The following is a 12,681-nucleotide window of genomic DNA, read 5'->3' as shown; positions in this document are numbered from 1 at the left end:
CACCCATGTTTTTATTTTACTTTGAATATATAAAACATTAACATGGTTCCAAAGTAAAAAGTGTAATAAAAAAGAATATCTTCAGTGTCACTCCTGCCACTACTGAGCTCTTCAAGTCTGATCTAACTCATCCTTAGTAGGCAATCAGTCTTATTAGTTTCTGGTTTATCTTTTTCATCCTTCTTTTTGCAAAAATAAGCAGGTAATGTGTGCATTTGTTATATCCTGGAAATCATGTCATTGTTTCACAATGACCTTGCTGTTTGTTTTTCAGCTGCATAGTATTCCACTATACCTAGGAGTTTGGATGAGTTCATCCCAACTCCCAGGTATGGACATTTATGCTTATAAATTACAAATAATGTTACAATGACTAATTTTGTACAAATGCATCTTTATATTTTGGGGAGAATATCTTTCAAGTAAATTCTGAGAAGCAGGATTGCTGTGTCAAAAGCAAAATACATGGGTAGTTTGTTAGATATCACATTTCTGCCCATAAAGAATATACTCTTTTATATTTCCATCAGCAGTGGATGAGAGAACATCCTTGCCAAAAGAGTGGAAAAAATTAAACAGCTCGGCAGCACAATCTGCTAGGTGAGAAATTAACTCGAGTGTTTTTAAACTGTATCTCTCTTATAAGAAGTAGAATACATTATCAAGCTTTAGAATTGACCTTGCATCCTCTGATGCTCCAAAGAGTAACATTCCCCCAGGTTCTTCAGGCTATACCTTAGGGAGAGGTGTTCACTAGGCCTGAATTAGCAGTAGAAAACTCCTTCTCTCCTTCCTATGCCCCTATTGTCTATTTCTCATTTCTTTCTCTACTACTTTCCCCTTTATCGTTATACTGTCCTTGACAACTTTTACCAATGGTCTCTTTTAAGGCAGAAACAAATCTGTTAAGGAACCAGTGAGGCCAGATAGAAGGGCACTCTGATCCCTGATGGGAGGCAGAGATGGGAAAGAAAGTAGGCAGACAATACTGAGAACATTGGCTGTAAGTACATAGGATATAACCAGATAATTCATGTCTGGCTTTGAAAAGTAAAAAAGGCCAGAACCCTTAGAAGTGTTGACTTTACTAAGAGCCATCTGAAATAAGATTCAAATTATGTGACTTGATCCCAAAGACTGACCAAAGCACCACATGCACAAAATCTGAATCTTCACCACTAAAAAGAGGATCACTAACTTATACTTACACCAGTTGAAATAGCTCCAGGCCTCCTGTGGGTTTTTGTTTGACCATGAGTAGCCGGCTGGCCTTTAAATCCCCATCGTTTCATGACACCTTGAAAACCTTTACCAATACTGAGCAAGATAAATTGGTTATAATTTACATAATGAAGAGAGGTAAAATATCCCCAACTGCATACTTTGATAGTATTTTAGAGTTTCAGCAAAGTTCCTCATCTAAATAACTAGAAAAGGCCATATAAGCAAAATTACAAATGAACATGCCTTTATCTTTCTCCTGATTGCACCATTTCCTGGAGTCTCATTCTATATAAAGATCGTAAGACAACAGCAAGTTCAGCAGAAGTTCTATCATCCTAATCCTATGTAACAACACAGTAAAAGTGGGACATTTTAGAAGTTCAAGGTACTTGCAAGAGATACAGCAGGCAACCATTAAGATCTTCACCTCCTATAAAGCAACTGTACTCCAATAAAAATTCAAAAAGCAAAACAAACAAAAAACATCCCCTACCTCCCAGTATGCATGCCCCTGTATGATCAATCACCTCCCTTTGAGTCTGTGTAGACCAGCAACTCAACTCTAAGCAATAAACTATGGCAGAAGTGATAAACATCACCTCTGACTCTACATTACAAAGAGACTGGCTTCATCTCTGTGCTCTCAGCTCTGAAAGAAGCCAGGTGCCATAACATAAGCTATCCTATTGAGAATCATGCAGCAAAGACCTCTGTAGCCAAAAACTGTGGGCCTGACGCTCACCAGTAGCCACATTAATGAGCTTGGTAGGCAATTATCCCCAAGTTGAACTTGGAGATGACTGCAGTCTTGAGTGATGCATCAGCTGCAGCTTTGTGAGAGACCCTGAGCCAGAGGCACAGCTAAGCTATACTAGGAGTCATGATCACAGAAACTGTGAGGTAATAAATACTTATTGTTTCAGGCTATTGTGTTTTAAAATTCTAGGCAGGAATATACAATAGAACATGAAATAAAATATTAATAATGCCCTAAATGCACAGCAAGATGAGAAGTTGGATCTTAGTTTCAAAGTCTGAATCAGAAGCCAATGGAGAAATAAAATCTGACATTAACAATTTCTTAAAAGTCTAATATTTCAGTTTTTAAACAAAACTATTCTATTTTCAAATTCTGCTAACTAGAGAAACATCATGCAATGTAGACAGAAACTGATACTAAGGTTCAAACAGTATTAAACTTTGTCTCTGATTGTCAAATATATGAGGACGATTGGTACGAATAAATGCCTAGAATGAGTTTTAAGACTCTATCATGCATATTTTGTAGATCCTTAAGATAAAAACAATTTCTCTACCTTTCATTAGATATTAATATGTCAACAGTTTTTAATGTTATGTTCCCTTAATTTAACAAATCTATCACTAAATAAATAATCATCCGAGAGTAATGGATTGAAGTAAATAAGCCCACCTGACTAAGATGACTTGTTTTAGACAAATCAAGATGTTATCAACATAAAAACAATATGAATATGTATAGGATATAACAGCTGAATATTATCAAATCGCAGGTCAAAGCTATTTGTATATGAATAATTTAAATGTAGCTTTTTTTCACATTAACCAACTAACACATCACTCATGGTATAGGCTGACCAGCATACCTTGCTTTATTGTGCTCCACAAATGCTGTGGATTTTACAGTTTGAAAGGTTTGTGGCAACCTTGTGTGATCAGATGACGGTTTCTTTTTAAGCCAGAAGTATGTTTAAATTAAGGGACATAAATTGTTTTTTTAGACATAATGCTATTGCACACTTAACAGACTATACTACAGTGTAAACATAAGTTCTACATGCACTAGGAAATGAAAAATGTGTTTGACTTGCTTTACCACAGTGGTCTGGAACTGAACTGTAACATATCTAGGGCGTGCCTGTACATAATTCTTTTTGGCCTCAAGAATTCAAAATAACGCTTATCCTTGATCAAAGAGGTAAAGTAGAAATTTAACGAATTTCAATATTCACTGAAAAGTCACCATAAACTTTGCAAGATTAGCATCTAGGAAGTAAGTAATAAAATATTTCACTGCAGTTTTGCTTCAGAACTGAATTTGCTTTAACACTGAATTTTAGAATGTGTTTGAAAAATAAATGCTTTGCAATTTAAAAATAGAAAAGTACCTAAAAAGTCATTTGAACTTATGATACTGTTCAGCAAATAACACTTTAAAGAAAAAAAGGGAAGGGAGTGGCAATGCCAAATCTAAAGTGAGCATGGTTTCAAAATACTAACAGTGGTCCTTCTTGGTAGAAAGTTTGTTGGTACCTTCTGAGTTCTCAAACTGATTCAGCTCCCGCTTACAGAGAGAGCATGCGAGTGTGCACTGGTAAAAAAAACATTCTGGGTAAATTTCAGAAGATAATTTAGCTCATTTTACCAGCAGATGATTACAAAATCAAAGTGGTATCCTGAAAGTGGTAATTACTGTCAGCTAATTACAGACTGTTTTTCAATCTAGTTCTAGAACACATCATGTTGTTATACTGTGTACAATGGGAGCCTCTTCAATAAGTAACCTTTAAACAAAAGGATAAGATACACATGATGTGACAAATCACTGGCTGAATTGAGACCATAGAGAACAAAAGGCACCTGTTGCTCCGGGGTGGGGGGTGGGGGTGCAGAACAGGTGTCTACTCCTTTGTTTCTCTCAGTTGTCACCCAACTGGAGAACAAAAAAAAAAAGACAAAAGCAGGAAATGAAGGAATATACACTTAGTATACCCACGCACAGTTCCAACATAGGATTTTCACAGGTTGCATAAAATAAAACCTTCATCTCACTAAAAGGGATATGAAATACATAATATGTTTTAATCTCACCCACCCCTTTTTTGCTGCCATTTTTAGTTAATGACAGCAGAATAAATGAAATAAAGGAAAATTCAAATCAGCTAGAACACAATGTTAAGGTCCAAATCTAGTGAAACATATGTGAAAATTAGGAAAACATAAAAAGTGTACTTTATTTACAGCATTCATACTTGCTAAAACAAAATTACAAAAAATCTCAGAGATACAATTTAAATTTAGACTTTATTGTCCTTGTTTCTCAGTGTTTTTCCTCACTGTACTTTAAGTTCATGAAGCATGGGGATTGTGCAGCATCTAAAAGTAGCACCCTATCTTGAGAACTCAGAGTAACCCTGTTACTTTAACTGTGAAAAAATAATTATTTCCTTGATTTGGTCCTATAGTTTCCAAATGATATATATAATGGGCTTTTTAATAAAAGTTTAAGAAGATTGTATTCAGAAAAGGGGAGGAAGGGCATGAAGGTCTGACTGTTAAGAACCTTGCAGAAGATAATGCATAGTTTAGTGTTTCTAACTGTATTCCATAAATCTCCAGAGATTATTACTATGAATTTCATTTCCCTGTCACACTCTGACAAACACCTAAATGTCCACCAGCAGATATAAAGATTTAATACACACCCATCAAATATTTCCCTATTTAGTGGGTAACTGCCTTTGATTGCATGGTTCTGGATACACTTGTATATGAGGATAAAGTAAGGTCTATAGGTGAGGAGTACTTTCAAATCCATCCATTCTGAGTCCTCTGAGGAATTTTGAAGGAATTTCACCAAGTCTTGCCCTGGCCACTGAAGACCCCTGTAAATGTCTGAAGTCAGTTTCTACCCAATGCAGTGTTCTGTCTAACCCTACTCAATCAGAGATGTACAACAGCTCCTGAGCAGACAGGCAAGTCATCGTGGAACGTTTCAGGTACTCTGCATTTCATCACACACAAGGTAAAAGCTAGCATGGAAGATCTGTTTGGCTGTTACTCTCCATGATGAACTCGTGACAGCGTGACCTGAACAGGAGGTATTCTGTCTCTGTCAAAAAACTATAAAGCTATAAACTATCAATAGAAACTATAAACTATCAATGTCTGGGAATATTTTTATCAACAACTGACTGCTAAGTGTGCACTGCTTACAGCTTTCTGACATTAAATCTAGATCATTCAATAGTTGTTTAAGTTCCTAAGCTGTGTCTGACTCTTTTGGGACCCTATGGACTGTATCCTGCCAGGCTCCCCTGTCCGTGGGATTCTCCAGGCAAGAATACTGGAGTGGGCTGCCGCTCCTTCTCCAGGGGGTCTTCCTGACACAGGGACTGAACCTGCGTCTCCTGCATTGCAGGCGGATCCTTTACCACCTGAGCCACCAGGGAAGCCCCTCATTCAGTAGGACAAAGAGCCAAATGTGCAGTGATTCTTTTGGGCCCTTTTATAGAAGGGGGCGTTTTCTAGCTGTCCTAACTAAACCCAGACACCATGTTTGCTGTCCTAAGTTCAGTCTGCTCTTCTCAAAACAAAAAACTGAAATAATTCTGTAACATCATGAAGAGACAAAACAGTTTTCTGAGTATTACTTCTTCATTAATATAGAAAACAGTGAATTATGCCATTTGGGAAACTGAGGGATTATTTTTTGGAAACAGATTTATATAACTGAAAGGAACTTAGAAATATGTACAATCTAAAAAAAAATGATACAAATGAACTTATTTAAAAAACAGAAATAGACTCACAGATACAGAACATAAACTTACAGTTACCAAAGGGGAAAAGGGTAGGAGAGGGATAAATTAGGAGTTTGGGATTAGCACATACAAACTACTATATATACAACAGATAATCAACAAAGTCCCACCATATAGTACAGGGAACTATATTTAGTATCCTGTGACAAACCATAAGGAAAAAGAATATGAAAAAGGATGTATATATATAAAACAATCACTCTGCTGTATACCTGAAACTAACATAATATTGTCAATCAACTGTACTTAAAAAAAAAAAAACTAAATAAAAAATTTAAAAAAACCCAAAACCCACATTTAAAAAAAAAGAAGAAACTTAGAAACCATTTAATCCTAAACCTTTATGTTAAAGATAATGAAATGTATCCAGAGAAGTTAAGCCACTTGCCCAAGGTTAAATCCCTAGTAAATGAAAGCATCTAGTTATGCTTTCAACCCAGGTCACACTGCCTCCTGATAAACAGAGTAAAGCAGAAATGAAGTAGCATATCAGAGAAGCATGGAGCTATTTCAAGGGCATCCTCATTACACTGTAAATTCTGGATGTGGCAGGTATTATGTATTCTTAAAATTACCTAGAGTGCTCTGTAAGGTTACTACTTGGCTATAAAAAACAGTTTAAGAGGCAATAACTTGATGTATTAGAAAATACCACAATTGAATTCTAAATAGCTTAATGTAGTTAATTCATTTAAAAACATATTTCCTATTGAGGAAAACATAGATTTTTCCTTTAAAATTTTGAAACCAAAACAAACCAAAAAATTTGAAACAAATGAAAAAACAGTAATAGTGACAGCAGCCAATACTTTCAAGCATTTACTACATCCCAGATCTTGGGCTAAGAGCCTCACGTGCATTATTTCCTTCAATCTTAACATTAGGAGGCTACAAGGCAGGTGGTATGATTAGCATCATGTTAAAGATGAGGCTCTTGAACAAAGTGAAAGAGGTTGAGTGAAAAAGCTGGCTTAAAACTCAACATTCAAAAAACAAAGATCATGGCATTCAGTCCCATCACTTCACGGCAAACACAATGGGGAAAAAATGGAAACAGACACTTTATTTTCTTGGGCTCCAAAATCACTGCGAGCGGTGACTGCAGTCGTGAAATTAAAAGATGCTTGCTGCTTGGAAGGAAAGCTATGAGTAATCTAGACAACTTATGAAAACAGGAGAGTTATCACTTTGCCAATAAAGGTCCATATAGTCAAAGCTATGGTTTTTCCAGTAGTCATGTATGGATGTGAGAGTTGGACCATAAAGAAGGCTGAGCACTGAAGAATTGATGCTTTCTAACTGTGATGCCAGGCTTCAGCAATACATGAACTGTGAACTCCCTGATGTTCAAGCTGGTTTTAGAAAGGCAGAGGAACCAGAGATCAAATTGCCAACATCTGCTAGATCATGGAAATAGCAAGAGAGTTCCAGAAAATCATCTATTTATGCTTTATTGACTATGCCAAAGCCTTTGACTGTGGATCACAATAAACTGTGGAAAATTCTGAAAGAGATGGGAATATCAGACCACCTAACCTGCCTCTTGAGAAATCTGTATGCAGGTCAGGAAGCAACGGTTAGAACTGGACATGGAACAACAGACTGGTTCCAAATAGGAAAAGGAGTACGTCAAGGCTGTATATTGTCACCCTGCTTATTTAACTTCTATGCAGAGTACATCATGAGAAACGCTGGGCTGGAAGAAACACAAATTGGAATCAAGATTGTCGGGAGAAATATCAATAACCTCAGATATGCAGATGACACCACCCTTATGGCAGAAAGTGAAGAGGAGCTAAAAAGCCTCCTGATGAAAGTGAAAGAGGAGAGCAAAAAAGTTGGCTTAAAGCTCAACATTCAGAAAACGAAGATCATGGCATCCGGTCCCATCACTTCATGGGAAATAGAGGGGGAAACAGTAGAAACACTGTCAGAATTTATTTTGGGGGGGCTCCAAAATCATTGCAGATGGTGACTGCAGCCATGAAATTAAAACACACTTACTCCTTGGAAGAAAAGTTATGACCAACTTAGATAGTATATTCAAAGGCAGAGACATTACTTTGCCGACTAAGGTCCGTCTAATCAAGGCTATGGTTTTTCCTGTGGTCATGTGTGGATGTGAGAGTTGGACTGTGAAGAAGGCTGAGCACCGAAGAATAGATGCTTTTGATCTGTGGTGTTGGAGAAGACTCTTGAGAGTCCCTTGAACTGCAAGGAGATCCAACCAGTCCATTCTGAAGGAGATCATCCCTGGGATTTCTTTGGAAGGAATGATGCTAAAGCTGAAACTCCAGTACCTTGGCCACCTCATGCGAAGAGTTGACTCATTGGAAAAGACTCTGATGCTGGGAGGGATTGGGGGCAGGAGGAGAAGGGGACGACAGAGGATGAGATGGCTGGATGGCATCATGGACTCGATGGACGTGAGTCTGAGTGAACTCCGGGAGATGGTGATGGACAGGGAGGCCTGATGTGCTGCGATTCATGGGGTCGCAAAGAGTCAGACACGACTGAGTGACTGAACTGAACTGAACTGAACTGAACTGTGATGTTAGAGAAGACTCTTAAGAGTCCTGTGGGCAGCAAGGAGATCAAACCAGTCTATCCTAAAGGAAATCAACCCCGAATATTCATTGGAAGGACTGATGCTGAAGCTCCAATACTTTGGCCACCTGATGCGAAGAGCCAACTCATTGGAAGGACCGTGATGCTGGGAAAGATTGAAGGCAGGAGAAGGGGGAGACAGGATGAGATGGATGGATGGCATCACTGATTCAATGAACATGAGTTTGAGCAAACTCCAGGAGACAATGAAGGACAGGGAAGCCTGGTGTGCAGCAGTCCATGGGGTGGCAAAGAGCTGGACATAACTAAGCAACTGAACAACAAAGATGAGGTGACAGAGAGGCTAAGAAAGCTGTATAGGTCACAGTGCTGCTGAGAAGCAGAGCTATGCTTTGACCACGCTCCCTAGACCACCTCACTTTGACTGCTGCAAACATTGTTTTTTCACAGAGACTATTTCCCTCTATAGTTTACTCATTTAGAAAATTTTTCACTAATATGCCTAAAATTTTACTACTTTGAATAACCAGTAAGTAAAGTAACTTATTAAAATGTGCAGGGCTGAAGGCAGCATGTATCTTGTTTTCCCTCGAGCTTCTGACCGTGTGGAAGCACCCTTCTCTGAACAGTATGCAGGACTGAGCACACAGCTCAAAAGAGTCTCTGCTTTGTTAAGAACCTACCTAGCTTTTAAATCACCTGACAGCTCTGATGGACAATATTTCTGTACATATTTTGATGTTTTAATGAAAGAACCCAAATTAACTCTTCCCTACTCCTTTCATTTTTACTACCAGTAACAACATTATCAAAGTAAGTACCCTGTCTGTCTCTCCTGGCAGCTGCTTCTCTTTGGGCTTCCCAGGTGGCTCAGTGGTAAAGAATGCAGGAGACACAAGAGATGTGGGTTCGATCCTTGGGTCAGGAAGATCCCCTGGAGAAGGAAATGGCAACCCATTCCAGTATTCTTCCCTGGGAAATCCCATGGACAGATGAACTTGGTGGGCTACAGTCCACTGGGTCACAAAGAGTCGAGCATGACTGAGCATACATACATATTTTTCCTATTGTGAGCCAAAGGGTAATGAGAATTTAAAGGACACTGATAACTTCAAAAAGAGTAAGATTATGACAGAAATTGCTATTTAAGTAATAAGATTATGCCTGAAAATATATGGGTTGTTTTCATTAGCCCAGACTCACAGACAGATTTTTTAGATGATCTTACATACAGAAAGAAAAACATCTTTTAAGTAACTGAATGACCTGTTTTCTGATTCCAGTCTGAGATTTGAGAAAGTACTTCAGGCATGCCACCGTCATGAATTCAAAGTTCGGTAAGACGCCTGGCAGGAAAGTGTCCTACGCCCACCACTACGGGCTCAGCACCATCACCAGTGTCTTCCAAGTTCTTTAAGAGAGACCTAACATTTTTCTCCTAAACAATGAAGAATGTGTATTTACAGTTTTCTTTTTGTTTATCTTACTTTCTTCATTCTTTCCTGAGTTTTCTCCTTTAAAAAAAAAAGAAAAGAAAAACTCAAAAGTTAAAATAAGCACTGCTAGAATTCAACAGAAAACAATGGACTAAACATCTTATGTTAAGGGTAGAATCAACAGTCATACTTTATCTTAGTGACTCTTTCTACATTATCTAGAGATGTTTCCTCCTCAAAATTGAGAGAGAAAGAAAGGGAAAAACGTTGAACCTCCACACCCATCATCTGTTAGAAATTACAGTGGAATATAACTGCCATTGTAGAACAAGAATACAGTCTTTAAAAGGGTCTTAGTACACTAGGCAATACCACTGCCTAGAGGCAGTCGTGGTGGTGTGGGGAATGCATCATTACATATGCTAGACTTTAATTAGAATAAATTACTTAAAACTGATACATTTCAAAGACTGAGACTTATTGTCTATTTATAGAATAATGAAAACTGAAAAATTATTCTGATAGAGAAGTTTTATATATTAGATGTTAAGGATCTTTCCCACATAATATAAATAGAATTTGTATTCTCAGACTCTTTAGATAAAAAACTATTTCTGGTTTAAAAATACAGCACAGGTAAATATTTTGTTTTCAATGTAAGCAGATTTTCCAATGTAATCATTAAAAGAGGAATATTTTATAAATGTAGGGAAGCCTGCTGTGGACTGTGGGCCCCGGGTCAATAAAGGTCCTCAAGATGGCTGGATGGAAACTTGCTCTAAAAGTCACTGATGGGGTAGCTTTCATGGAGATTATCTCCCAAAGGCCACTGCTAATTCCTTGAAATTCTGGAATGAGACCCTCACCTCCAGGTTGGCTAACCTGCCTGAGAAACCACCTGCCATTGACTGGGCTTACAAGGCCAATGTGGCAAAGGCTGGCTTGAAAGATGACTTTGAGAAGGAGTTAATGCCCTGAAGGTTCCTAAGCCAGAGGATAAACACACTGCCCAGGTAGACACTGAAGAAAAAGAAGATGTGAAAAGCTATGCTGAGTTTCTGTCTCTCTCAAAGACCAGAATTGAGGAATATGAGAAAGAGCTGGAGAAGATGAGGAACATAATAACACTTGATCAGATGACCACTGAGGACTTGAATGAAGTTTTCCCAGAAACCATATTAGACAAGAAAAAGCACTCCTACTAGCCTCACAAGCCAATTGAGAATTTATAAACTTCAGTCTGGGAGAAGGCTCTGGCCCCTGAATTATAAACTCTGGACATTAAAGATAATTACATAGTGAAAAGACAATTTAAGGAAGTCTTTAAGAAGAGGCTCCCAGCCATAAAAAGGAACACATTTGAGTCAGTTCTAATGAGGCAGATGAACCTAGAGCCTATTATGCAGAATGAAGTAAGTCAGAAAGAGAAAAATATCATATATTAATGCATATATATGGAATGTAGAAAGATGGTACTGATGAATCTATTTACAGAACAGCAATGGAGATGCAAACATAGGGAACAGACTTGGAGACGCAGTGGGCGAAGGAGAGGGTGGGACAAATGGAGACAACAGTGTGAAAACACATACATTTACCATACGTAAAACAGAGAGCCAGTGGGAATTTGCTGCATGACCCAGGGAACTTGAGCTGGGGCTTTGTGACAACCTACAGGGATGGGACAGAGGTTCAAGAGGGAAGGGACGTATGTGTTATCTATGGCTGATTCACGCTGAGGCATGGCAGAAACCAAAGCAATACTGTAAAGCAATTATCCTCCAATTAAAAATAAATAAAATGTTTTACAAATGTAAAAAGAAAGAGGGTTGCTAGTGTTGGTTACTGGTCACTTAAAAGAAAATGTCTGTAGACAATTTCATTCTTCAAGTAGATAGATTCTATTAACACTATATTTTCTTAAATTAGTATTTTTCCATTTTAAATTTTTCCTAAGTTATTTCTAACATATATTTAATCCAGTAATTAAAACTGAAAGTATATGGTAAAAAATTTGAAATACTCAAAATATAAGTGTAGACTTAACAATTAAATAGAATTATTACAACATGAGAAAAATAAATTTCAATTAGAAACAAGTCTCAAATTGATCTCTAATGGAAAGATGATGAAGCTAGTTACTAAGGAAACCAGTTTTCAGTTTCATGCTAACGAAAATGTGGGTAATACACAGGCTTACTTTTACTGCAATGCTATTTGAAATCAGATTGACTAGATTTGCATACTTTAAAACAGATGTCCATATGTTATCATTTGAGTTCAGTTCATTTCAGTTGCTCAGTTGTGTCCGACCCCATGGACTGCAGCACACCAGGCTTCCCTGTCCATCACCAACCCCTGGAGCTTGCTCAAATACATGTCCACAGAGTTGGTGATACCATGCAACCATCTCATCCTCTGTCATCCCCATCTCCTGCCTTCAATCTTTCCCAATGGGTCAGCTCTTCACATCAGGTGGCCAAAGTATTGGAACTTCAGCTTTAGCATCAGTCTTTCCAATGAATATTCAGGACTGATTTCCTTTAGGACGGACTGGTTGGATCTCCTTGCAGTCCAAGGGACTCTCAAGAATCTTCTCCAACACCACATTTCAAAAGCATCAATTTTTGGTGCTCAGCTTTCTTTATGATCCAACTCTCACATCCATATATGACTACTGGAAAAACCACAGCTTTGACTAGATGGACCTTTGTTGGCAAAGTAATGTCTCTGCTTTTTAATATGTTGTCTAGGTTGGTCATAGCTTTTCTTCCAATGAGCAAGCATCTTTTAATTTCACAGCTGCAGTCACCATCTGCAGTGATTTTGGAGCACAAAAAAATAAAGTCAGCCACTGTTTCCATTGTTTC

The 12,681-nt window shown here is 37.9% G+C and overlaps 1 protein-coding gene and 1 pseudogene across 1 annotated transcript in view; one reads left to right on the top strand and one right to left on the bottom strand.

The window, feature by feature from the left end:
• The window catches only part of LOC120860382 (39S ribosomal protein L3, mitochondrial), a 54,564-nt gene that overhangs the window by 15,469 nt on the left and 26,414 nt on the right, over positions 1-12,681 (bottom strand). Inside the window, exon 7 of the mRNA XM_040236183.1 lies at positions 1,209-1,317. Within this exon, the coding sequence (XP_040092117.1) occupies positions 1,209-1,317 (109 nt within the window). The remainder of the gene's footprint in view (positions 1-1,208; positions 1,318-12,681) is intronic.
• LOC120860384 lies at positions 10,569-11,043 on the top strand (annotated as a pseudogene).

The sequence above is a fragment of the Oryx dammah genome, unplaced genomic scaffold (genome assembly GCF_014754425.2).
Source record: "Oryx dammah isolate SB20612 unplaced genomic scaffold, SCBI_Odam_1.1 HiC_scaffold_11058, whole genome shotgun sequence".
Lineage (NCBI taxonomy): Eukaryota > Metazoa > Chordata > Mammalia > Artiodactyla > Bovidae > Oryx > Oryx dammah.
This window is presented reverse-complemented; position numbering and strand designations above follow the sequence as displayed.